Below are 20981 nucleotides of genomic sequence, written 5' to 3'. Positions count from 1 at the left end.
ATTAAATGTAAGGTGATATTCTGGAACAGAAAAGGACACCAGGTAAAAACTAAGGAAACTGGAAAAAAAACTATGGACTTTGGCTAATAATAATGTATCAATATTGGTTCATGAATTGTAACAAATGTACCATACTAACATAACTGGGTGTGAGGTATAAAGGAACTCTCTGTACTATCTTTGTGATTTTTCTGTAAATATAAAATCGTTCTAATAAAGTTTATGAAAATTTTTCAGCCTTGATCTTTGAGTCAAATGTTCAGCTAAATGAATTGTTTTATTTTAATAGATTTTAATTTTTAGGACAGTTTTAGATTTACAGAAAAATTGAGTAGATAGTACAGAGTTCCTGTATTAGTACCGCCTCTCCCTGAGTTTTCCGTATTATCAACATCTTGCATTAGTGTGGTATGTCAGTTACAATTAATGAACCAATATTGACATATTATTAACTGAAGTCTGCAGTTTAAATAAAGGTTCATTCTGTGTTGTACAGCTCTGTGAGTTTTGACAAATGTATGATGTCATGTGTGCCCTATCACAGAATCATATAGAATAATCTCACTGCCCTAAAAATTTCCTGTGCTTCACCTATTTGTCCCTCCCTACCCCCTCTCAAACCCCTGGTAATCAGTGATTTTCTTACCATCTGTATAGTTTTGCCTTTTTCAGAACATCACAGATTTGGAATCATATAGTACGTAGCCTTTTCAGATTGGCTTCTTTCACTCAATTATAGGCATTTAAGTTTCCTCCATGTCCTTTTGTGGCATAATAGCTCATTTCTTTTATCCCTGGATAACACTGCACTGTATGCCTATACCACAGTTCATTTATCCATCCACCTATTAAAGGACAACTTGGTTGTTTCCAGTTTTGGGTGATTAGGAATAAAGCTGCTATAAATACCCATGTGCAGGTTTTTATGTGAATGTAAAGGTATAAACTCATCTGTTACTTGAAGGTATATTGGGTTTTTTAAAAAAATTTTTACTTTATTCTATTTTTAACACAGCAGGTTCTTATTAGTTATCTACTTTATACATATTAGTGTATATATCTCAGCCCAATCTCCCAATTCATCCCAACACCCGCTTCCCCGCCCTGGCCCCCTGCTTTCCCCCCTTAGTGTCCATACGTTTGTTCTCTACATCTGTGTCTATTTCTCCCTTGCAAACTGGTTCATCTGTACCATTTTTCTAGATTCCACATATATGTGTTAATACACGATATTTGTTTTTCACTTTCTGACTTACTTCACTCTGTATGACAGTCTCTAGGTCCATCCACGTCTCTACAAATGACCCAATTTCATTCCTTTTTATGGCTGAGTAATATTCCATTGTATATATGTACCACATCTTCTTTATCCATTCATCTGTCGATGGGGATTTAGGTTGCTTCCGTGACCTGGCTATTGTAAATACTACTTCAATGAACATTGGCGGGCATGTGTCTTTTTGAATTATGTTTTTCTCTGGGTATATGCCCAGTAGTGGGATTGCTGGGACATATGGTAATTGTATTTTTAGTTTTTTAAGGAACCTCCATACTGTTCTCTATAGTGGCTGTATCAATTTACATTCTCACTAACAGTGCAGGAGGGTTCCCTTTTCTTCACAGCCTCTCCAGCATTTCTTATTTGTAGATTTTCTGATGATGCCCATTCTGACCAGTGTGAGGTGATACCTCACTAGAGTTTTGATTTGCATTTCTCTAATAATTAGTGAGGTTGAGCAGCTTTTTATATGCCTCTTGGCCACCTGTATGACTTCTTTGGAAAAATGTCAATTTAGGTCTTCTACCCATATTTGGATTGGGTTGTTTGTTTTCTTAATACTGAGCTGTATGAACTATTTATATATTTTGGAGATTAATCCTTTGTCTTTTGATTCGTTTGCAAATATTTTCTCCCATTCTGAGGGTTGTCTTTTCATCTTCTTTATGGTTACCTTTGCTGTGCAAAACCTTTTGAATTTCATTAGGCCCCATTTGTTTATTTTGGTTTTTATTTCCATTATTCTAGGAGGTGGGTCAAAAAAAATCTTGCTGTCATTTATGTCAAAGAGTGTTCTTCCTCTGTTTTCCACTAAGAGTTTTATAGTGTCTGGTCTTACATTTAGGTCTTTAATCCATTTTGAGTTTATTTTTGTGTATGGTGTTAGGGAGTGTTCTAATTTCATTCTTTTACATGTAGCTGTCCAGTTTTCCCAGCACCACTTATTGAAGAGACTGTCTTTTCTCCATTGTATATCCTTGCCTCCTCTGTCATAGACTAGTTGACCATAGGTGCGTGGGTTTATCTCTGGGCTTTCTATCCTGTTCCATTGATCTATATTTCTGTTTTTGTGCCAGTACCATATTGTCTTGATTACTGTAGCTTTGTAGTATAGTCTGAAGTCAGGGAGTCTGATTCCTCCAGCTCTGTTTTTTCCCCTCAAGATTGCTTTGGCTATTCGGAGTCTTTTGTGTCTCCATACAAATTAAAATTTTTTTTTTCTAGTTCTGTAAAGAATGCCATTGGTAATTTGATACGGATTGCACTGAACCTGTAGATTGATTTGGGTAGGATAGTCATTTTCACAATATTGATTCTTCCAATCCAAGAAAATGGTATATCTCTCCATCTGTTTGTATCATCTGTAATTTCTTTCATCCGTGTCTTGTAGTTTTCTGAGTACAGGTCTTTTACCTCCTTAGGTAGGTTTATTCCTAGGTATTTTATTCTTTTTGTTGCAATGGTGAATGGGACTGTTTCCTTAATTTCTCTTTCTGATCTTTTGTTCTTAGTGTATAGGAATGCAAGAGATTTCTGAGCATTAATTTTGTACCCTGCAGCTTTACCAAATTCATTGATTAGCTCTGGTAGTTTTCTGGTGGTATCTTTAGGATGACCTATGTATAGTATCACATCATCTGCAAACAGTGACAGTTTTACTTCTTCTTTTCCAATTTGTATTCCTTTTATTTCTTTTTCTTCTCTGATTGCCATAGCTAGGACTTCCAAAACTATGTTGAATAAGAGTGGCGAGGGTGGACATCCTTGTCTTGTTCCTGATCTTAGAGGAAATGCTTTCAGTTTTTCACCATTGAGAATGACATTTGCTGTGGGTTTGTTGTATATGGCTTTTATTATGTTGAGGTAGGTTCCCTCTATGCCCACTTTCTGGAGAGTTTTTATCATAAATGGGTGTTGAATTTTGTCAGAAGCTTTTTTTGCATCTATTGAGATGATCATATGGTTTTTATTCTTCAATTTGTTAATATGGTGTATCACATTGATTGATTTGTGTATATTAAAGAACCCTTGCATCCCTGGAATCAATCCCACTTGATCATGGTGTATGATCCTTTTAATGTGTTGTTGGATTCTGTTTGCTAGTATTTTGTTGAGGATTTTTGCATCTATATTCATCAGTGATATTGGTCTGTAATTTTCTTTTTTTGTAGTATCTTTGTCTGATATTGGTATCAGGGTGATGGTGGCCTCATAGAATGAGTTTGGGAGTGTTCCTTCCTCTGCAATTTTTTGGAAGAGTTTGAGAAGGACGGGTGTTAGCTCTTCTCTAAATGTTTGATAGAATTCACCTGTGAAGCCATCTGGTCCTGGGCTTTTGTCTGTTGGAAGATTTTTAATCACGGTTTCAATTTCATTACTTGTGATTGGTCTGCTCATATTTTCTATTTCTTCCTGGTTCAGTCCTGGAAGGTTATACCTTTCTAAGAATTTGTCCAGTTCTTCCAGGTTGCCCATTTTATCGTCATAGAGTTGCTTGTACTAGTCTCTTATGATGCTTTATATTTCTGCAGTGTCCATTGTAACTTCTCCTTTTTCATTTCTAATTTTATTGATTTGAGTCCTCTCCCTCTTTTTATTGATGAGTCTGACTAAAGGTTTATCAATTTTGTTTATTTTCTCCAAGAACCAGCCTTTAGTTTTATTGATCTTTGCTATTGTTTTCTTTGTTTCTATTTCATTTATTTCTGCTCTGATCTTTATGATTTCTTTCCTTCTACTAACTTTGGATTTTGTTTGTTCTTCTTTCTCTAGTTCCTTTAGGTGTAAGGTTAGATTGTTTATTTGAGATTTTTCTGGTTTCTTGAAGAGAGCTTGAATTGCTATGAACTTCCCTATTAGAACTGCTTTTGCTGCATCCCATAGGTTTTGGATCATTGTGTTTTTGTTGTCATTTGTCTCTAGGTATTTTTTGATTTCCTCTTTGAATTCTTCAGTGATCTCCTGTTTATTTAGTAACATATTGTTTAACCTCCATGTGTTTGTGTTTTTTATGTATTTTTCCCTGTAATTTATTTCTAATTTCATAGTGTTGTGGTCAGAAAAGACGCTTGATATGATTTCAGTTTTCTTAAATTTACGGAGGCTTGATCTGTGACCCAAGATGTGATCTATCCTGGAGAATGTTCCCTGTGCACTTGAGAAGAAAGTGTAATCTGCTGTTTTTGGATGGAATGTCCTATAAATATCAATTAAATCTATCTGGATTATTGTGTCATTTAAAGCTTGTGTTTCCTTATTTATTTTCATTTTGGATGATCTTTCCATTGGTGAAAGTGGGTGTTAAAGTCCCTTACTATTATTGTGTTACTATTGATTTCCCCTTTTATGGCTGTCAGCACTTGCCTTATGTATTGAGGTGCTCCTATGTTGGGTGCGTATATGTTTATAATGGTTATATGTTCTTCTTGGATTGATCCCTTGATCATTATGTAGTGTCCTTCCTTGTCTCTTGTAACATTCTTTATTTTAAAGTCTATTTTATCTGATATGAGTATTGCTACTCCAGCTTTGTTTTGATTTCCATTTGCATGGAATATCTTTTTCAATCCCCTCACTTTCAGTCTGTATGTGATCCTAGGTCTGAAGTGAGTCTCTTGTGGATAGCATATATATGGGTCTTGTTTTTGTATCCATTCAGCAAGCCTCTGTCTTTTGCTTGGAGCATTTAATCCATTCACATTTAAGGTAATTGTCAACATGTATGTTCCTGTTATCATTTTCTTAATTGTTTTGGGTTTGTTTTTGTAGGTCCTTGTCTTGTGCTTCCCACTTAGAGAAGTTCCTTTAGCATTTGTTGTAGAGCTGGTTTGGTGCTGCTGAATTCTCTTCGCTTTTGCTTGTCTGTAAAGCTTTTGATTTCTCTGTCAAATGTGAATGAGATGCTTGCTGGGTAGAGTAAACTTGGTCGTAGGTTCTTCCTTTTCATCACTTTAAATATATCGTGCCACTCCCTTCTGGCTTGTAGAGTTTCTGCTGAGAAATCAGCTGTTAACCTTATGGGAGTTCCCTTGTATGTTATTTCTCATTTTTCCCTTGTTGCTTTTAATAATTTTTCTTTGTCTTTAATTTTTGTCAATTTGATCACTATGTGTCTCAGCGTGTTTCTCCTTGGGTTTATCCTGCCTGTGACTCTCTGCACTTCCTAGGCTTGGGTGGCTATTTCCTTTCCCATGTTAGGGAAGTTTTCGACTATAATCTCTTCAAGTATTTTCTGGGGTTCTTTCTCTCTCTCTTTTCCTTCTGGGACCCCTACAATGTGAATATTGGTTTATTTAATGTTGTCCCGGAGGTCTCTTAGGCTGTCTTCATTTCTTTTCATTCTTTTTTCTTTATTCTGTTCTGCAGCAGTGAATTCCACCATTCTGTCTTCCAGGTCACTTATCCGTTCTACTGCCTCAGTTATTCTGCTATTGATTCCTTCTAGTGTATTTTTTCATTTCAGTTATTTTATTGTTTATCTGTTTGTTTGTTCTTTAATTCTTCTAGGTCTTTGTTAAACATTTCTTGCATCTTCTCGATCTTTGCCTCCATTCTTTTTCTGAGGTCCTGGATCATCTTCACTATCATTATTCTGAATTCCTTTTCTGGAAGGTTGCCTATCTTCACTTCATTTAGTTGTTTTTCTGGGGTTTTATCTTGTTCCTTCATCTGGTACATAGTCCTCTGCCTTTTCATTTTGTCTTTCTTTCTGTGAATGTGGTTTTCATTCCACAGGCTGCAGGATTGTAGTTCTTCTTGCTTCTGCTGTCTCTGAAGGTATACTGTTAATCTTCTAATATGTAGGTATTTTCCAGGTATCTTTCTGTTATGAAATACTAGTTTAATTTCATTATGGTCTGAGAACATACTTTGCATAATTTTTATTCTTTAAAATTTGTCCAGATGTGTTTTATGGCCCAAAATATGGTCTCTCTTGGTAAATATTCCATGTGAACTTGAGAAGAATGCAAATTCTGTTGTTGTTGGATGAACCACATGAATTGACATGGATGTCAATTAGATTCACTTGGTTGATAGTGCTTTTCAGTTTAACTATATGCTCACTGATTTTCTGCCTACTGGATCTATCAGTTACTGATAGAGTGGTGGTGAAGTCTGTAACTATAATAGTGTATATATATAAATAGAACAGTGAATTCATCTGTTTCTCCATGTAGTTCTATCAGTTTTTGTCTGATGTATTTTGACTCTTTGTTCATACACACTAAGGATTGTTATGTCTTTTTGAAGAATCGACCCCATTATCATTATTGTAATGCCCCTCTTTATCACTGTGTAAAGGATGGTATTATTTCTTTAAATATTCAACAAAATTCACCAGTGAAGCCATCCAACTGTTTCATGGGAAGATTTAAAGTAATTTAAGATTACTATTTCAATTTCTTGTAGGTCTATTCATATTTCTATTTCTTCTTGAGTCAGTTTTGGTAACTTGTCTTTCCAGAAATTTATCCATTTTATCTAAGTTGTCTAACTTGTTGGCATGAAGTTGTTTATACTATCTCTTTAAAATTTTTTAAATTGCTGTATGCTTTTTCATTACTGATTTTGGGAATCCATGTCTTCTCTCTTAATTTCTTGGTCAGCCTACCTAAAGGGTTATCAAGTTTGTTGATATATTTTTAAAAAATATTTATTTATTTTTGGCTGAGTTGGGTCTTAGTTGCAGCACATGGGATCTTTTGTTGTGGTGCATGGGAGCCAGAGTGCATGGGCTCTGTAGTTGTGGCTCACAGGCTCCAGAGTGCGAGGGCTCTGCAGTTTCGGCATGTGGGCTCACTAGTTATGGCTCATGTGTTCAGTAGTTGTGGTGCACAGGCTTAGTTGCCCTGTGGCGTGTGGGATGTTTGTTAGTCCCCCAACCAGGGATCGAACCTGCATCCCCTGCATTGGAAGGCGGATTCTTAACCACTGGACCACCAGGGAAGTCCCTGTTGATCTTTTCAAAGAACTAATTTGTGGTTTCATCAATCTACTGCTTTTCTGTTTTTTACTTCATTGATATCTGCTCTAATCTTTATCCTTTCCTTCCTCCTGCTTGCTTTGGATTTATTTTGCTCTTCATTATCTCATTTCTTAAAGTGGAATTTTAGATTATTAATTTGAGAACTTCTTTCTTCTTTTCTGATATAGGTGTTTATAGCCATAAATTTCACTCAGAGCACTACTTTAGCTGCATTCCATACATTTTGATATTTTGTATTTCATTTTCATTCATTTACAAATATTTTTAAAATTTCTCTTGTGGTGGATTTCTTCTTTGACCCATGAGTTTTTAGAGTGTATTATTTAATTTCCAAATATTTTGGGGTTTCCCAGATTTTTTTTTTCTACTGGATATCTTAATTCCATGTGTCAGAGAACATATTTGGTATGGTTTCAATCTTTTTAAATTTACTGAGACTTCTTTTTATGGCCCAGAATATATGGTTTATTCAGTTGGAAGCATTTTTTAAATTTAATTTTTATTTTTTTATTAAATATTTTTATTGCAGTATAATTCACTCTTTTAAAGCATACAATTCACTGCTTTTTATTGTATTCACAAGACTGTGTAACCATCACCATTATCTAATTCTAGAACATTTTCATCACTCCCAAAAGAAATCCATACCCATTAGTAGTTACTCCCTTTTCCCCTTTCACCAAGCTCTAGGCAACTACTAATCTACTTTCTATCTCTATGGATTTGCCTATTTGGAACACTTCCTATAAATGGAACATATGTGGCCTTTTGTGTCTGGTTTCTTGCACTCAGCATAATGTTTTCAAGGTTCATCCACGTTGCAGCATATACTTCATTCCTTTTTAGGCTGAATAATATTCCACTGTGGGTATATGTCACATTTTGTTTATCCAGTAATCAGCTGATAGGCATTTATATTGTTTCTAGTTTTTGGTTATTATCAATACTGTTGCTACGAGCATTTGTATACAAGTTTTTGTATGGTATACATTTTTAGAAGTATATAATCTTTAGATTATTAGCTAAATACCTGTACTCAGGAAACTGGAGGCTGGAGTGTGTGCATGTGTGTGTGTGTGGGTCTTGTGTTTATGTGTCTTGTCTTTCTGTGTGTGGGGCCTGGAATGTTTACAAATAGCCTCTGCATTTGCGAAGAGGCCAGAAGGGCTGAGTCAACTCTTAATATCTTAGCTCTACTACACACGCTTCAACCCTCCCTGGCTATGTGCCTCACCTTCTATTCTGAACCACAGAGTAAGTGAGCCCAGCAGGGTGGGAAATGAGCCGTGACATTCGTGCCCAAAGAAGCCAGTGCACATACATACAATGTATACTTCTGTTATGCTTTTGGGATGAAAGGAAATGTGATATGCATCATTTTATGACTCAGTAAAAGTGACAGGAAAAACCCCGCTCTTAGGCTGGGGAAAAAATCGTCCATCAATCAATCGTCCATCAATCGTCCATCAATCAATCAAGAAAAAATCTTCCATCAAATCATGGAAGTGACGATACCCAAATATTACTTTGGTTAGAAAAATAATCCCACGTGAACTCCCACTTTTCTGTCCTTTGGGTCCTAAAACTTTCATCACTACACTGCAGTGCATTTATGCAGAAGAGCATGTGGTGAGCCAGAGGGCTGTTCATCAGTGTCCTCTGGTTTTCTTCCTAGTGGCCAATCCAGTTTTGGTCTTCCTCTGCGACTGTGATTTCCATTGCCTATCACTTGACCTGGGATGGTTGTGAGGATTCTTCCTTCCCCATCTTCATTCTAAAATTGAATCTGAACATTCTTTGTTACCTAATAATGCAGAGCTAGGCTATGCAACTTTGTTACCTCATTCTGGATAAAGGTAGCAAGATGAGTTGGAAATAAATATAGGAAACCAAAGGGTTAAAAATGATCTCCAGGAATAAGGGAAATCTGATACAGAGGACGAGACAGATACAGTACTCAACTAAAAGCTGGCCGGCTCTGGCCCAATAACACTGCATGTGACATATTCAGGTATACTTTTATAAGACAAGAGATTGTGTACCTGCTTGTTGAAATATCCTCAAAAGGGTAGAGGATCTCTCCATTGTTACAGATTTCACAGATGAACCCCTTCTGGCTACAAAGACTGCAGCTGTACACATGTGAGGCGGCAAATTTAATGACCTTGCCCAAGAACGGAGCCAGCTTTCCCTCTATCACCTGCAGAAAGAGAAATGGAACAGGGAAGAAGCAAATTTGTTGAGAAGTCTTGCAGATGCAGGAGGAATTCCTTTCCTTTACACAACAGGAAAACCTCTAATTATAATTTCTCAGCAACTCTGAGAAAGAAAAGACATAGTATTTTCACTCCAAAAGAACTCTCTGGCTTAAACCACTGGAGGTTGGAAAATGAAGATGTTGAAATTTCTTTCGTATTCCTCTTTTTTTTGTAGTGTGCTGTAGAGGACTGAGGACCAACAAATGGGGAACCCTACTTTCACAGACTAACTTGACAGTTATCGTGCGGTATAGAGCAGTGTGGTCGATTTCCCAAAATAGACTGAAAACATGTAGGGTAAGTACTAATGTAGTATTTTATGTTGTACATGCAATAATATCTGTTTTCTGATGAGTTAATAGAATAGTTTTTTCTCTATCTCCCCTAAGAACATGTAACAAATGTGGAAAATAGGTTTCTCTTGCTGCTGATAATTATAAGAATACACAGAAGCTGCAATTTGGCAGTCTGAGTGCTATATTTAGCCTCAAGATTTAAAAAAAAATCTTTTAGTGTTTAAAAGAAAATAAGCCAATTTAATAATTGGAAGGTTTCACATAAAATTCCAGATTTTTGGCTTCTTTTGGAAAATCATTAGATCTGGAAAAACTAGGCCTGAATTCCAACACGATGATGATCCCAGCTGTGAGTAGAGGCTGCTTGCTCCTGCCGAGGCACGTGCTCTTCAACTGACACTTGTCCCCGTGAGGCCACAGTGTCTTGAGTCTGCCTGCCTCCCACAGTCCCCTCACCTGCTGGCCTGCAAACATCCGTGAGTTTGGAGCCAATGGTCCATCAGAGCCCTCCTCACTTAACTAATACTGCACGGGCTTCAAAGACTTTGGCAGTTCATACACTAACAAGATAAAATTTGCCTTTATTTCTTTCTCATTGATGCATATGCATATGCATGCTGATTTTGATATAAGAAAAAAACGAAGATTAAATTTAATTTGGAAAGAGCTAGAAATGGATACTTTCAAGTGAATCACAGTTAAAATGATAATTTTACATAAAAATAACATCTGAGAGCAGTAAATCATATTTAAAGAGATATAAGAAGGCCAAGGTGAACAAATAGTAATAGCTGATAATACAAAAAAGACTACAAGTAATGTAATAATGTATTTTGCAATTTCTTTACACTAACAATGAAATATGTGAAAGAGAATGTAAACAAGCAATCCCTTTTAAAGTCACATCAAAAATAAAATAAAATACTTAGGAATAAACCCCACCTAGGAGGTGAAAGACTTACATACTGAGAACTACAAAACCTTAATAAAGGACACTGAAGATGATTCAAAGAAATGGAAAGCTATCCCATGCTCTTGGATTGGAAGAATTAATATTGTTAAAATGACAATACTACCCAAAGGATTTGGGTACTACAAAGCTACAGTATTCAAAACAGCATGGTATTGGCACAAAAACAAACATATGGATCAATGGAACAGAATAGAGAGCCCAGAAGTAAACCCACACACCTACGGTCAATTAATCTTCAACAAAGGAGGCAAGAATATACAATGGGGAAAAGACAGTCTCTTCAGCAAGTGGTGCTGGGAAAGTTGGACAGCTGCATGCAAATCAACGAAATTAGAACACACCCTCACACCATACACAAAAATAAATGCAAAATGACTTAAAGACTTAAATATAAAACATGACACCATAAAACTCCTAGATGAGAACACAGGCAAAAACATTCTCTGACATAAATCGTACCAATGTTTTCTTAGGTCAGTCTCCCAAGGCAACAGAAATAAAAGCAAAAGTAAACAAGTGGTACCTAATCAAACTTATAAGCTTTTGCACAACAAATGAAACCATAAACAAAATGAAAAGACAACCTATGGACTGGGAGAAAATATTTGCAAATGATGCGACCAACAAAGGCTTAATTTCCAAAATATACAAACAGCTCATACAACTCAAAAAAAACAAAAACAAAACCCAATCAAAAAATGGGCAGAAGATCTAAACATACATTTCTCCAAAGAAGACATACAGATGGCCAATAGGCACATGAAAAGATGCTCATCATCGCTAATTATTAGAGAAATGCAAGTCAAAACTACATTGAGGGACCATGTTACACCAGTCAGAATGGCCATCACTAAGAAGTCTACAAATAACAAATGCTGGAGAGGGTGTGGAGAAAAATATCCTGTGATAAACCATAATGAAAAAGAATATATATATGTAAAACTGAATTAACACAACATTGTAAATCAACTATACTTCAATAAAATTTTAAAAAATTAATAATGTATTTTGCAAAAAATCAAGCTATACATAATACTGGAGATAAAAACTAAAGTGGTTTATGAACATCACTATTGAATAATCTCATGATGTTTTAAAAATGAATATAATGGTTAAATCTAGGGAAGGGAACAAGTTGGAAAAGCACGTCTTTCACCTTGTATATGGTTGTTTTGGCATTTTTAAAAGCAATGTATATTATTTTTGTATTGATGCAGAAATGGAACAGAAGAACCAGGTTTACTACTTTATAAGGGTGTTGTTTTTTTTTCTTAATAAAGGGGGTAGAAGTTATGCTGGCTTTTTTTCTTTTTTTTGAGTCAAGCAAGCACATTTTCCACCATTTTAAAATTTATTCTCCTCTCCATTACCTTTAAAAAGCCATAGATAAGACCTCCTTTTATTTATGTTTTCTCAAGGACCATTAACTCCAACAACCCCAGGAAAGTGTGTTCCTAATAGCAACACATGATATACACTTTCTAAGAAATAACCACTACCAAATCATATACCCAACGGGGTTATTTATAAATTGTGGTAACAATACTTTAGCTGAGTTTTGTTTTACTTATTTTACTCTTTTCTAAACAACCAAAGTTAATGACACATTCAAAGAGAGGCACTAACAAACTATAGTCCATTTAGGGGAAAACATCAGGATATAGAACTCACCTGGTCTGGAAACCAGGTAAGTAAAGGTTGTTTTAAGGAACTGAGGATGAGAAGAGAACACCTTAAGGAAGACATGAGAGTTATCATCTAGGATCTAAAAGAGAAGACTGGGGCATCTTGTACATAAAGTTTTTCTTTATCTAGAAGATTTTCTTGGTACAAAGCGTAAGGGGTATGAACATTTTGAAGGCTTTTGAAATATTTCACCAAATTTACAGTGCCAGTTATTTTTATTTATTCCTATCTGGATATTTTAATAAGCTTTTAAAAATTAATTTGGGAATTGATATCTTCACAACATTTAGTCTCCCTATCTCCATTTTATTAAATCTTCATTTATTAATAATACAAATTTGTTTTTTTCCTTTGTATAAGCCACTGACTTTTTTTTAAATTTAATTTTATTTTTTATACAGCAGGTTCTTATTAGTTATCCATTTTATACATATTAGTGTATACATGTCAATCCCAGTCTCCCAATTCATCCCACAACCCCCACCCCACCACCCCTCTTGGTGTCCATACGTTTGTTCTCTACATTTGTGTCTCACTTTCTGCTCTGCAAACCGGTTCATCTGTACCATTTTTCTAGATTCCACATATATGCATTAATACATGATATTTGTTTTGCTCTTTCTGACTTAACTTCAATCTGTATGACAATCTCTAGGTCCATCCACGTCTCTACAAATGACCCAATTTTGTTCCTTTTTATGGCTGAGTAATATTCCATTGTATATATGTACCACATCTTCTTTATACAGTCATCTGTCGATGGGCATTTAGGTTGCTTCCTTGTCCTTGCTATTGTAAATAGTGCTGCAGTGAACACTGGGGTGCATGTGTCTTTTTGAATTATGTTTTTCTCTGGGTATATGCCCAGTAGTGGGATTGCTGGGTCATATGGTAATTCTATTTTTAGTTTTTTAAGGAACCTCCATACTGTTCTCCATAGTGTAAGCCACTCACAGTTGTTATTTAAGTTATTTTAAGGTTAAACTTTTGTATAATATTTTTTCTTATCAGCTATTGCTGGTGTATTAGAATATACTGATATTTGTGTCCATCTCATATACTATATTACTAAATGTGCATGAATGCCTATCATTTTTAGGTGATTCTTTTGGGTTTTCTGAAGGAAATAATCTGGTCCCTTCCTTTCATGTTTTATGTCTTATTGCATCATGCAGCACTCCTAAAACAATATTAAATAATAATGGTGTTAGTGGACAGTCTTGTTATTTCAGTGAAATCAAACTATATAGAGTCTACAGTGAATGATTCATTTTCTTCATCAAACACACATCTTGTCATGCACCACATTCTATTGATTCCCTTTCTCTTTTTATTTAATTATTTATTTATCTGTAAAAATTTATTTATTTATTTTTGGCTGGGTTGGGTCTTCGTTGCTGCACGTGGGCTTTCTCTAGTTGTGGCGAGCAGCGGCTACTCTTCATTGCGGTGTGCAGGCCTCTTATTGTGGTGGCTTCTCTTGTTGCAGAGCATGGGCTCTTGGTGTGTGGGCTTCAGTAGTTGTGGCTCGTGGGCTCTAGAGTGCAGGCTCAGTAGTTGTGGCGCACGGGCTTAGTTGCTCCGCAGCATGTGGGATCTTCCCGGACCAGGGCTCAAACCCGTGTCCCCTGCATTGGCAGGTGGATTCTTAACCACTGTGCCACCAGGGAAGCCCCTCTCTTTCTCTTTTTTAAATAACAGCTTTATTGATATATAGTTCACATAACATGTAATTAACCTATTTAGAGTCTACACTCGAACATGTTTTAGTTTATTCAGAGTTGTGTACATTTCATCAACTTTTCCCCAAATCCCCATACCCATTAGCAGTCACTAGTGTTTTCTCCCTAACCCATCCCCCAAGCCCTAGGCAACCAATAATCTTTCTGTCTCTATAGATTTACCTACTCTGGATATTTCATGTAAATAGAATAATATGTGGTCTTTTATGACTGGCTTCTTTCACTTAGCATAAGTTTCAAGGTTCACATTGATTCTCTTTTAAATGTCTCTAGTGTAAGTCTTTTTCCCATCCTATCTCAAGCTTTTATCACCCCTCTCTAGATTAATGAAATAATCTTCCGGTTTTATTTCTGGATAATCGTCTTTTTCCTTTGATCCATCCAGCATATATACTAGTCAGTTTTAGACATCACTTTCATTGTGTGTCATCTCTTCCCTCAAACCTTTGGTTGAATTCTTATTTTATCATTGGTAAAAACTCTTCATTCGTTCATGTCAGAAAATTACATTGAGTTACTATTCTCAGTTACTGATACAAGTGTGAACTAGACAAAACTGCAGCTTACATTTTGCCTGGTATATGAGTGTCTCCACAAGCTGATTCCACACCATCTATCCAAATTCATTTTCCGTTTCTTCATATGTATGTTCCATTGCGAGGAAAGTTTCCCCGGTGTAGAATATGCTTGTTCTTGCTCCTGTGCCTTCACCCATGTATTTCCTCTACTTTCCTTTCACTTCCTCTCTTAACACTTGTTTAAACTTCACCCAGGCTTTAAGGCTCAGATCTATTCTGGCGTGATCTGGAGAGCCATCTCTGGCTACTTCACTTGCCATGGATCTCTTGTGCTTCATATAATTTATTTTTACATCATGTAATTTAATATAAATCGATGTTCCTTTGTATTTTTTTGCTATTGTTTAACATGTGATTGTTTTGCTTGTCCAACTATAGACTGAAAATATAAAAATGGAGATACCACCTATAAAATGGTGATTTTACCTATAAAAGTATAATGGTGACTTTACCTATACAAATGGCAGTTTTATACGGAGCAACCTAAGAGAGTGTAAATCGGCAGGCACCTAAGTTCCTGATGACTGCCTGAGGATGCTTTCCAGTCTTCTTCCTTGGCTGTAGCAGTCATAGCTTTGTGCTACTGTTGTGTCACAACATTTTGAATCATTCTGCTGTGCGATTTAGGGAGGAGCACGGAGAACACATGGACTTGGTGGCAGTTCAGCTCTTCAGAGACCCTTTCTGCTTCTTTATACTTGAGTAACTGCTCTTCCTATTTGTCAGCTGAGGTTCAGGGCCATGTTCCAAAGGGCTGAAGCTGCTGGAAGTTTTTCCTCCAGAAAAGTGAGGTAATATTCTCTAAGTTTATTTTAGAATTGACAAAGATTTCTTTAATATTATAGAAAGAAAAACTTTATACTGATACATTTCAAGGGGTAAAGGTATATTTGGAAGGTTTAAATCTTGTCTTTGAATATCACAACTAGCAGCACTGGGAAGCTCTTCCGGCTTCTGGTCTAGAGGTTTCATCACTAAGAGAAGCAGGCTCCAGGTGTGACATCTCCTAGGGTTCTTTTTAAAAAGCAGATATATCTTGGGATAACTACTTAAAAAGAAATCAAGTGTCTTGCCTCCCACCATCTCCTCCTGCCCTCAAGAATCGTGCTTTTCACTCCTACTTCCTAGCCATCTTGGTGGAGACTTAAGGTTCGGACCATATATCACAAACAATAGGAAGATGGCAGCCTCAAAGAAGACCAAAGCCCAAGGAGCCCCTCTTTTTCACTCTTTTTTTTCCTGGTCACAGGTTAATATAACTTTATATGAGTCCATCACAAGTCACAAGGCCATTCATCTTTTTTTTTTTTTTGCGGTGCGCGGGCCTCTCAACTGCCGTGGCCTCTCCCGTTGCGGAGCACAGGCTCAGCACGCGCAGGCTCAGCGGCCATGGCTCACGGGCCCAGCCGCTCCGCGGCATGTGGGATCCTCCCGGACCGGGGCACTAACCCGTGTCCCCTGCCTCGGCAGGCGGACTCTCAACCACTGCGCCACCAGGGAAGCCCTAAGGCCATTCATCTTTAGCGTTAGAAGGCTGATAGTTTCCGTTAACCAGGTGGTCATTTGGATATGCTGTAGGTGCTAGGGAAACAGACCTCTGAGATGAGGTTTGGTTATCCCTGGTTTAGTTATTTTCCCCAAAGTGTCTCTCTACGTGAACAAAATCATGACAAAGTAATTAGCAGAAAACACATGTAGCTCTTTGTCCATCTCCTCAGTCTCCCTCACCTTTTCTGTATACCAAATTGCCTTATATCTTTGAGAAAAGGCATATGTCCAAAATAGGGTGAAAGAGTTTGTTTCTGTTTTCCATTAAACTTAATTTCTTGTATTAAGGAAAATCCTAGTCTGATTCACTTAATTTGGGAGTGTTGCATATATGACTATTCCAGAGGTATCATACTGACCTGGTGTTCAAAGAATGCACACTTCCGTTTGTAACTTAAAATTGTGTCCTTTTATTGCACTGTAGGATAAAGACAAAATGCACTATCAAGCTGTATCTTAAAGATTTTTCTATCTTTGTCTTTTGCAGTCTCTCTACAAATTCTTTTCACTCTATCATTTCAGATACTTCTAGAACTCAAGGAATAGTCAAATTTATCACTCTCCATGATCCAGCTAACTGACAAATCTACCAAATATGCTTATGCTTCTTGTGTGACAGCAGCCCATGAAAGCTGCCTGGTCGAACTTCCAGCTCAGGGATACACACATTTCCCCCCCTCTTCTATTCTGGTCAAGATGGTCAGCATTGGAATTTGAGGCCTATGGCTTTCTTGCAGACTAAGACAACAGACTTTATTTGATTTGCTTTCTTGCAGACCAATCGAAAATTACAATTAAGTTAAAAAATAACCTAGTGCTGCCTTCTCCAAACCACAGTTTCAGAAACAGCTGCTTATTACTCATGTGTGGCACCAGGAAATTGCAGTGTCATGTTCAAGGTCTGTAGCCAATAGAAATCTGTGGGATTGGGAAAAGGGCACAAATGATTCTTTTATGTCTGTTACCTTCACTCCCTCAGCACCACCACAAAATTCAAAATCTACAGGGGGAGAGGGACAGAGCACTGGGGACTTGGACAAGAAACAAGAAAGAAAAAGCTCTTTCTCATTGAATTTATGCATCGACGAATTCCTTCCCCCTGATTTGTCAAGTTACCTTCCATTTCAATACAGGCATTCCTCAGCCATTGTGTAACATCTAGATTCTGGACAACTGTTGGCAATACGTTGATGAAGAGGGCTGCTGCACTTGACAAATGGCCCCTCCTCTGAAAGTCTAACCAAAAGACCCCATTCATGTTAAATAAAGCCACCTGCCACTCACTAGTAACAAGCTAGCCTGGTTACTAGTAGAAGAATCAAAATTGTCACGCATTGTAAAATGATTTCAAATATAATTTAGGTTGCATTTGCTTGGCCAGAGGACTATGAAAGGCTGCACTCACTATTTTCTCTCTGAGTGTCATTTCTCAGCATTAACAGGTGGGGACAGTGACGTCTAGTGATCTAGGCCAGGTGAGTTCCTGGAGAGGTAAGAAAAACAGCCTATGGAGTCTGCCCAAGTTTGAAAACCTAAACCACAGCAATAATATTCTGAGTTCTCATTCAATTCTAAATTTCACTTTTTTTTTAAATGGACGTATAACATTATATTAGTTTCAGGTGTACAATGTCATGATTCGATAGTTGTATACACTGTAAAGTGATCACCACAGTAAGTCTAGTTAACTAAATTTTACTCCTTTTAATAATAAATTCTTAAAAATAGAAAATAAAAAGCATAGGGAATTTTCTTATTTCAAAAAGTTTGTTAAAACCGCATTTCCCCGTAATTAGCCTTTGAGCTCCTTATCATGGCTTAATGCTGGGATGTTTGTATATAAACAGAAAACGGTGTCTTCTCTAATTAGCTGCTCCACACCCTTCTTTTTCCATTATGGGACTGTTCTAACAGGACTAAGATTTTGGCTAATCAAATACTTCACTGAGGGTGGATTATGATGTCACCAATTAGCTCTTATCTGATCCTCTCCCAAAGGTGACAATTTCTACTTAGATATTGGAAACTATGTGATAATTTAATCTGGGTTATCTGGGTTAGTATAATTGGGTAGATCTGTAAGTGGTCATCACCATTCCTATCAAATTATATTTTGCTTCCTGATGGAAACTATCTCAGGGAATAAAAGATAAACGAATTTCAATTTTCTCCAATGGCTGAATGGTAAAGCTGAGCCCAAGAACATAAATTTCTTATTCACAAAAGTATACGGGGGGACTTCCCTTGTGGTGCAATGGTTAAGAATCAGCCTGCCGGGGTTACCCTGGTAGCGCAGTGGTTAAGAATCCACCTGCCAATGCAGGGGACACGGGTTCGAGCTCTGGTCCAGGAAGATCCCACATGCCGTGGAGCAACTAAGCCCGTGAGCCACAACTACTGAGCCTGTGCTCTAGAGCCCACAAGCCACAACTACTGAACCTGCATACAACTACTAAAGCCTGTGTGCCTAGACCCGTGCTCTGCAACGAGAGAAGCCACTCCAATGAGAAGCCTGAGCACCGCAACGAAGGGTAGCCCCTGCTCACCACAACTGCCCACGCATAGCAACAAAGACTCAACACAGCCAAAATAAATAAATTAATTAATTAAAAAAAAAAAAGAAAAAAAAGAATCCACCTGCCAGTGCAGGGCACACAGGTTCAAGCCCTGGTCCAGGAAGATCCCACATGCTGCAGAGCAACTAAGCCCATGCGCCACAACTATTGAGCTTGTGCTCTAGAGCCTGTGAGCCACAACTACTGAGCCTGTGTGCCTAGAACCCATGCTCTGCAACAAGAGAAGCCACCGCAGTGAGAAGCCTACGTATCACAACAAAGAGTAGCCCCTGCTCGCCACAACTAGAAAAGTCTGCACGCAGCAATGAAGACCCAACACAGCCATAAATAAATAAATTTATTATTTTTTAAATATATATATATATACAGGAAGGGGCCTATTTCAGTTTTTCTGCACTATGGAAAGTGCCTCAAGGGGTGTGGCCTCTTGAAGCCACAACCTCATGAAACTTCAGTAGAAGCATTTGCAAACAGTAAGTACAATTACGTGGCCCACATATTCTGAGCCCCAAAGCAGGCCACATGGTCTCATATAAGTGCATGAGTATTATTTAGGGGAAAATAGATTAAAATATTTTAAATCGAGACAGTTCCAGAAAATTCTCATGGTATGGTCAGCAGAATCTTACTCCTCTATTGAGTTAATTAGCTATGTGTCGAAAATAAATCGTATTTAGGTCTCTACTATTCATTTTGGCCCTAGTTATGTCATTATTACTCATTGAATAGTAAACAAGGAAAGGCTCTAAGTGGTTTCCTTAACTCAGCTTCCTTACTTAATATATGAGAGAACTAAGGCCAAGAGAGGTGATGTGAGCTGTCTAAGATCACCCAGCTGGGCTATGTCAGATACCTGTCCACCCCCTTAAGCACCCTGCACTACTCTAGGAAGGGGCCTTTCTGAGGGCATCTAGGGTCAGAGCGCAGCCCGAGAATCCTGAGGTCACTGGATGCCCACTGATCCACCATATAGAAATGGAGGACTTCTAAACTGACTCAGTCCCTGCCTGGAAACAAGATGCACAGTCTGGTCCAGGTTTACTCCCACAGTCCTGATCTGAACTGGATTTGTCTTTGGCTTATGTAAAGATTTATTGTCCAACATGCTTACTACTTGTATGAAAATTCTCTTAAGTGGTCACATCTTGTGTGAATTTCTGAACATGGAGTATGATTCTTATTATTGAGTGAATGACTGGGAAATTCATCGATTAAAGTAACATGAAATTCTGTGACGAAAATGGACTTAACATCAACTTAAACCCTAGGCTATTTACCAAAACTAGAGAAGTAATTTAATTAAAGGAAGAAGCAACTACAGCTGGAAAAAACCAAAGCAAAACAAGCAAGTCCCCGAATGCATGTATGTGGGAGAAATTGAAGAAATACAGCTTTTCAAGAGAGGACCTGAGTAGAGGCCAATGGAGGACATCTTAACAGAAAAACAACAAAAGACCCCATGTTTAAAGGGATAGAGAAATAGAGGAGAAATAGGAGCAGTATTCCCTGATCATCTAAGGGAATGACCCACTAAGGGTTAGGAGAGACATAAAAGGCAGAAAGAAGGGAAGAAGTACAGAAAGGGTGGAGTTTAAAAAAAAAAAAAGTTAAAGAAAAGGGAAAAGCGGGCTTCCCTGGTGGCACAGTGGTTGAGAGTCCGCCTGCCGATGCAGGGGACACGGGTTCGCAGGGGACACGGGTTCGTGCCTCGGTCTGGGAAGATCCCACATGCCGCGGAGCGGCTGGGCCCGTGAGCCATGGCCGCTGAGCCTGCACGTCCAGAGCCTGTGTTCCGCAACGGGAGAGGCCACAACAGTGAGAGGCCCGCGTACCGCAAAAAAAAAAAAGAAAAGAAAAGGGAAAAGCAATTCAGATGATCACAAAGAGGGAAAAAAAAAAAAAAAGGATTGAAGCCGATTTAGATCTGAAATGGGAGCTAGACATCTTGGCTTCTATTCTCAGTTTTGTCCCCACTAAGCTGTCTGACCTTATTAATAAGTCACTTAACTTCTCCATGCCTCAGTTTCCTCATCTACAAAATAAAGTGATCATACTAAGT

The 20981-nt window shown here is 37.6% G+C and overlaps 1 protein-coding gene across 7 annotated transcripts in view; it reads right to left on the bottom strand.

Moving 5' to 3' along the window:
* PLEKHM3 (pleckstrin homology domain containing M3) overlaps positions 1 to 20981 on the bottom strand; it is a 217240-nt gene that overhangs the window by 55488 nt on the left and 140771 nt on the right. For 5 of the 7 annotated variants that reach the window (XM_073807337.1, XM_073807338.1, XM_033859836.2 and 2 more), the window contains exon 7: positions 9308 to 9465. The exons of 1 other annotated variant lie outside the window; for it this stretch is intronic. In XM_073807337.1, coding sequence (XP_073663438.1) covers positions 9308 to 9465 — 158 coding nt within the window. Of the gene's footprint in view, positions 1 to 1450; positions 9052 to 9307; positions 9466 to 20981 lie in introns of those variants that run through there. One more of the 7 variants, XM_033859837.2, reaches the window with a different exon arrangement.

Source organism: Tursiops truncatus, chromosome 7, assembly GCF_011762595.2.
Source record: "Tursiops truncatus isolate mTurTru1 chromosome 7, mTurTru1.mat.Y, whole genome shotgun sequence".
NCBI classification, from domain to species: Eukaryota; Metazoa; Chordata; class Mammalia; order Artiodactyla; family Delphinidae; genus Tursiops; species Tursiops truncatus.
Note: the sequence above shows the minus strand (reverse complement) of the source record. Positions and strands in the feature narration are given on the sequence as shown.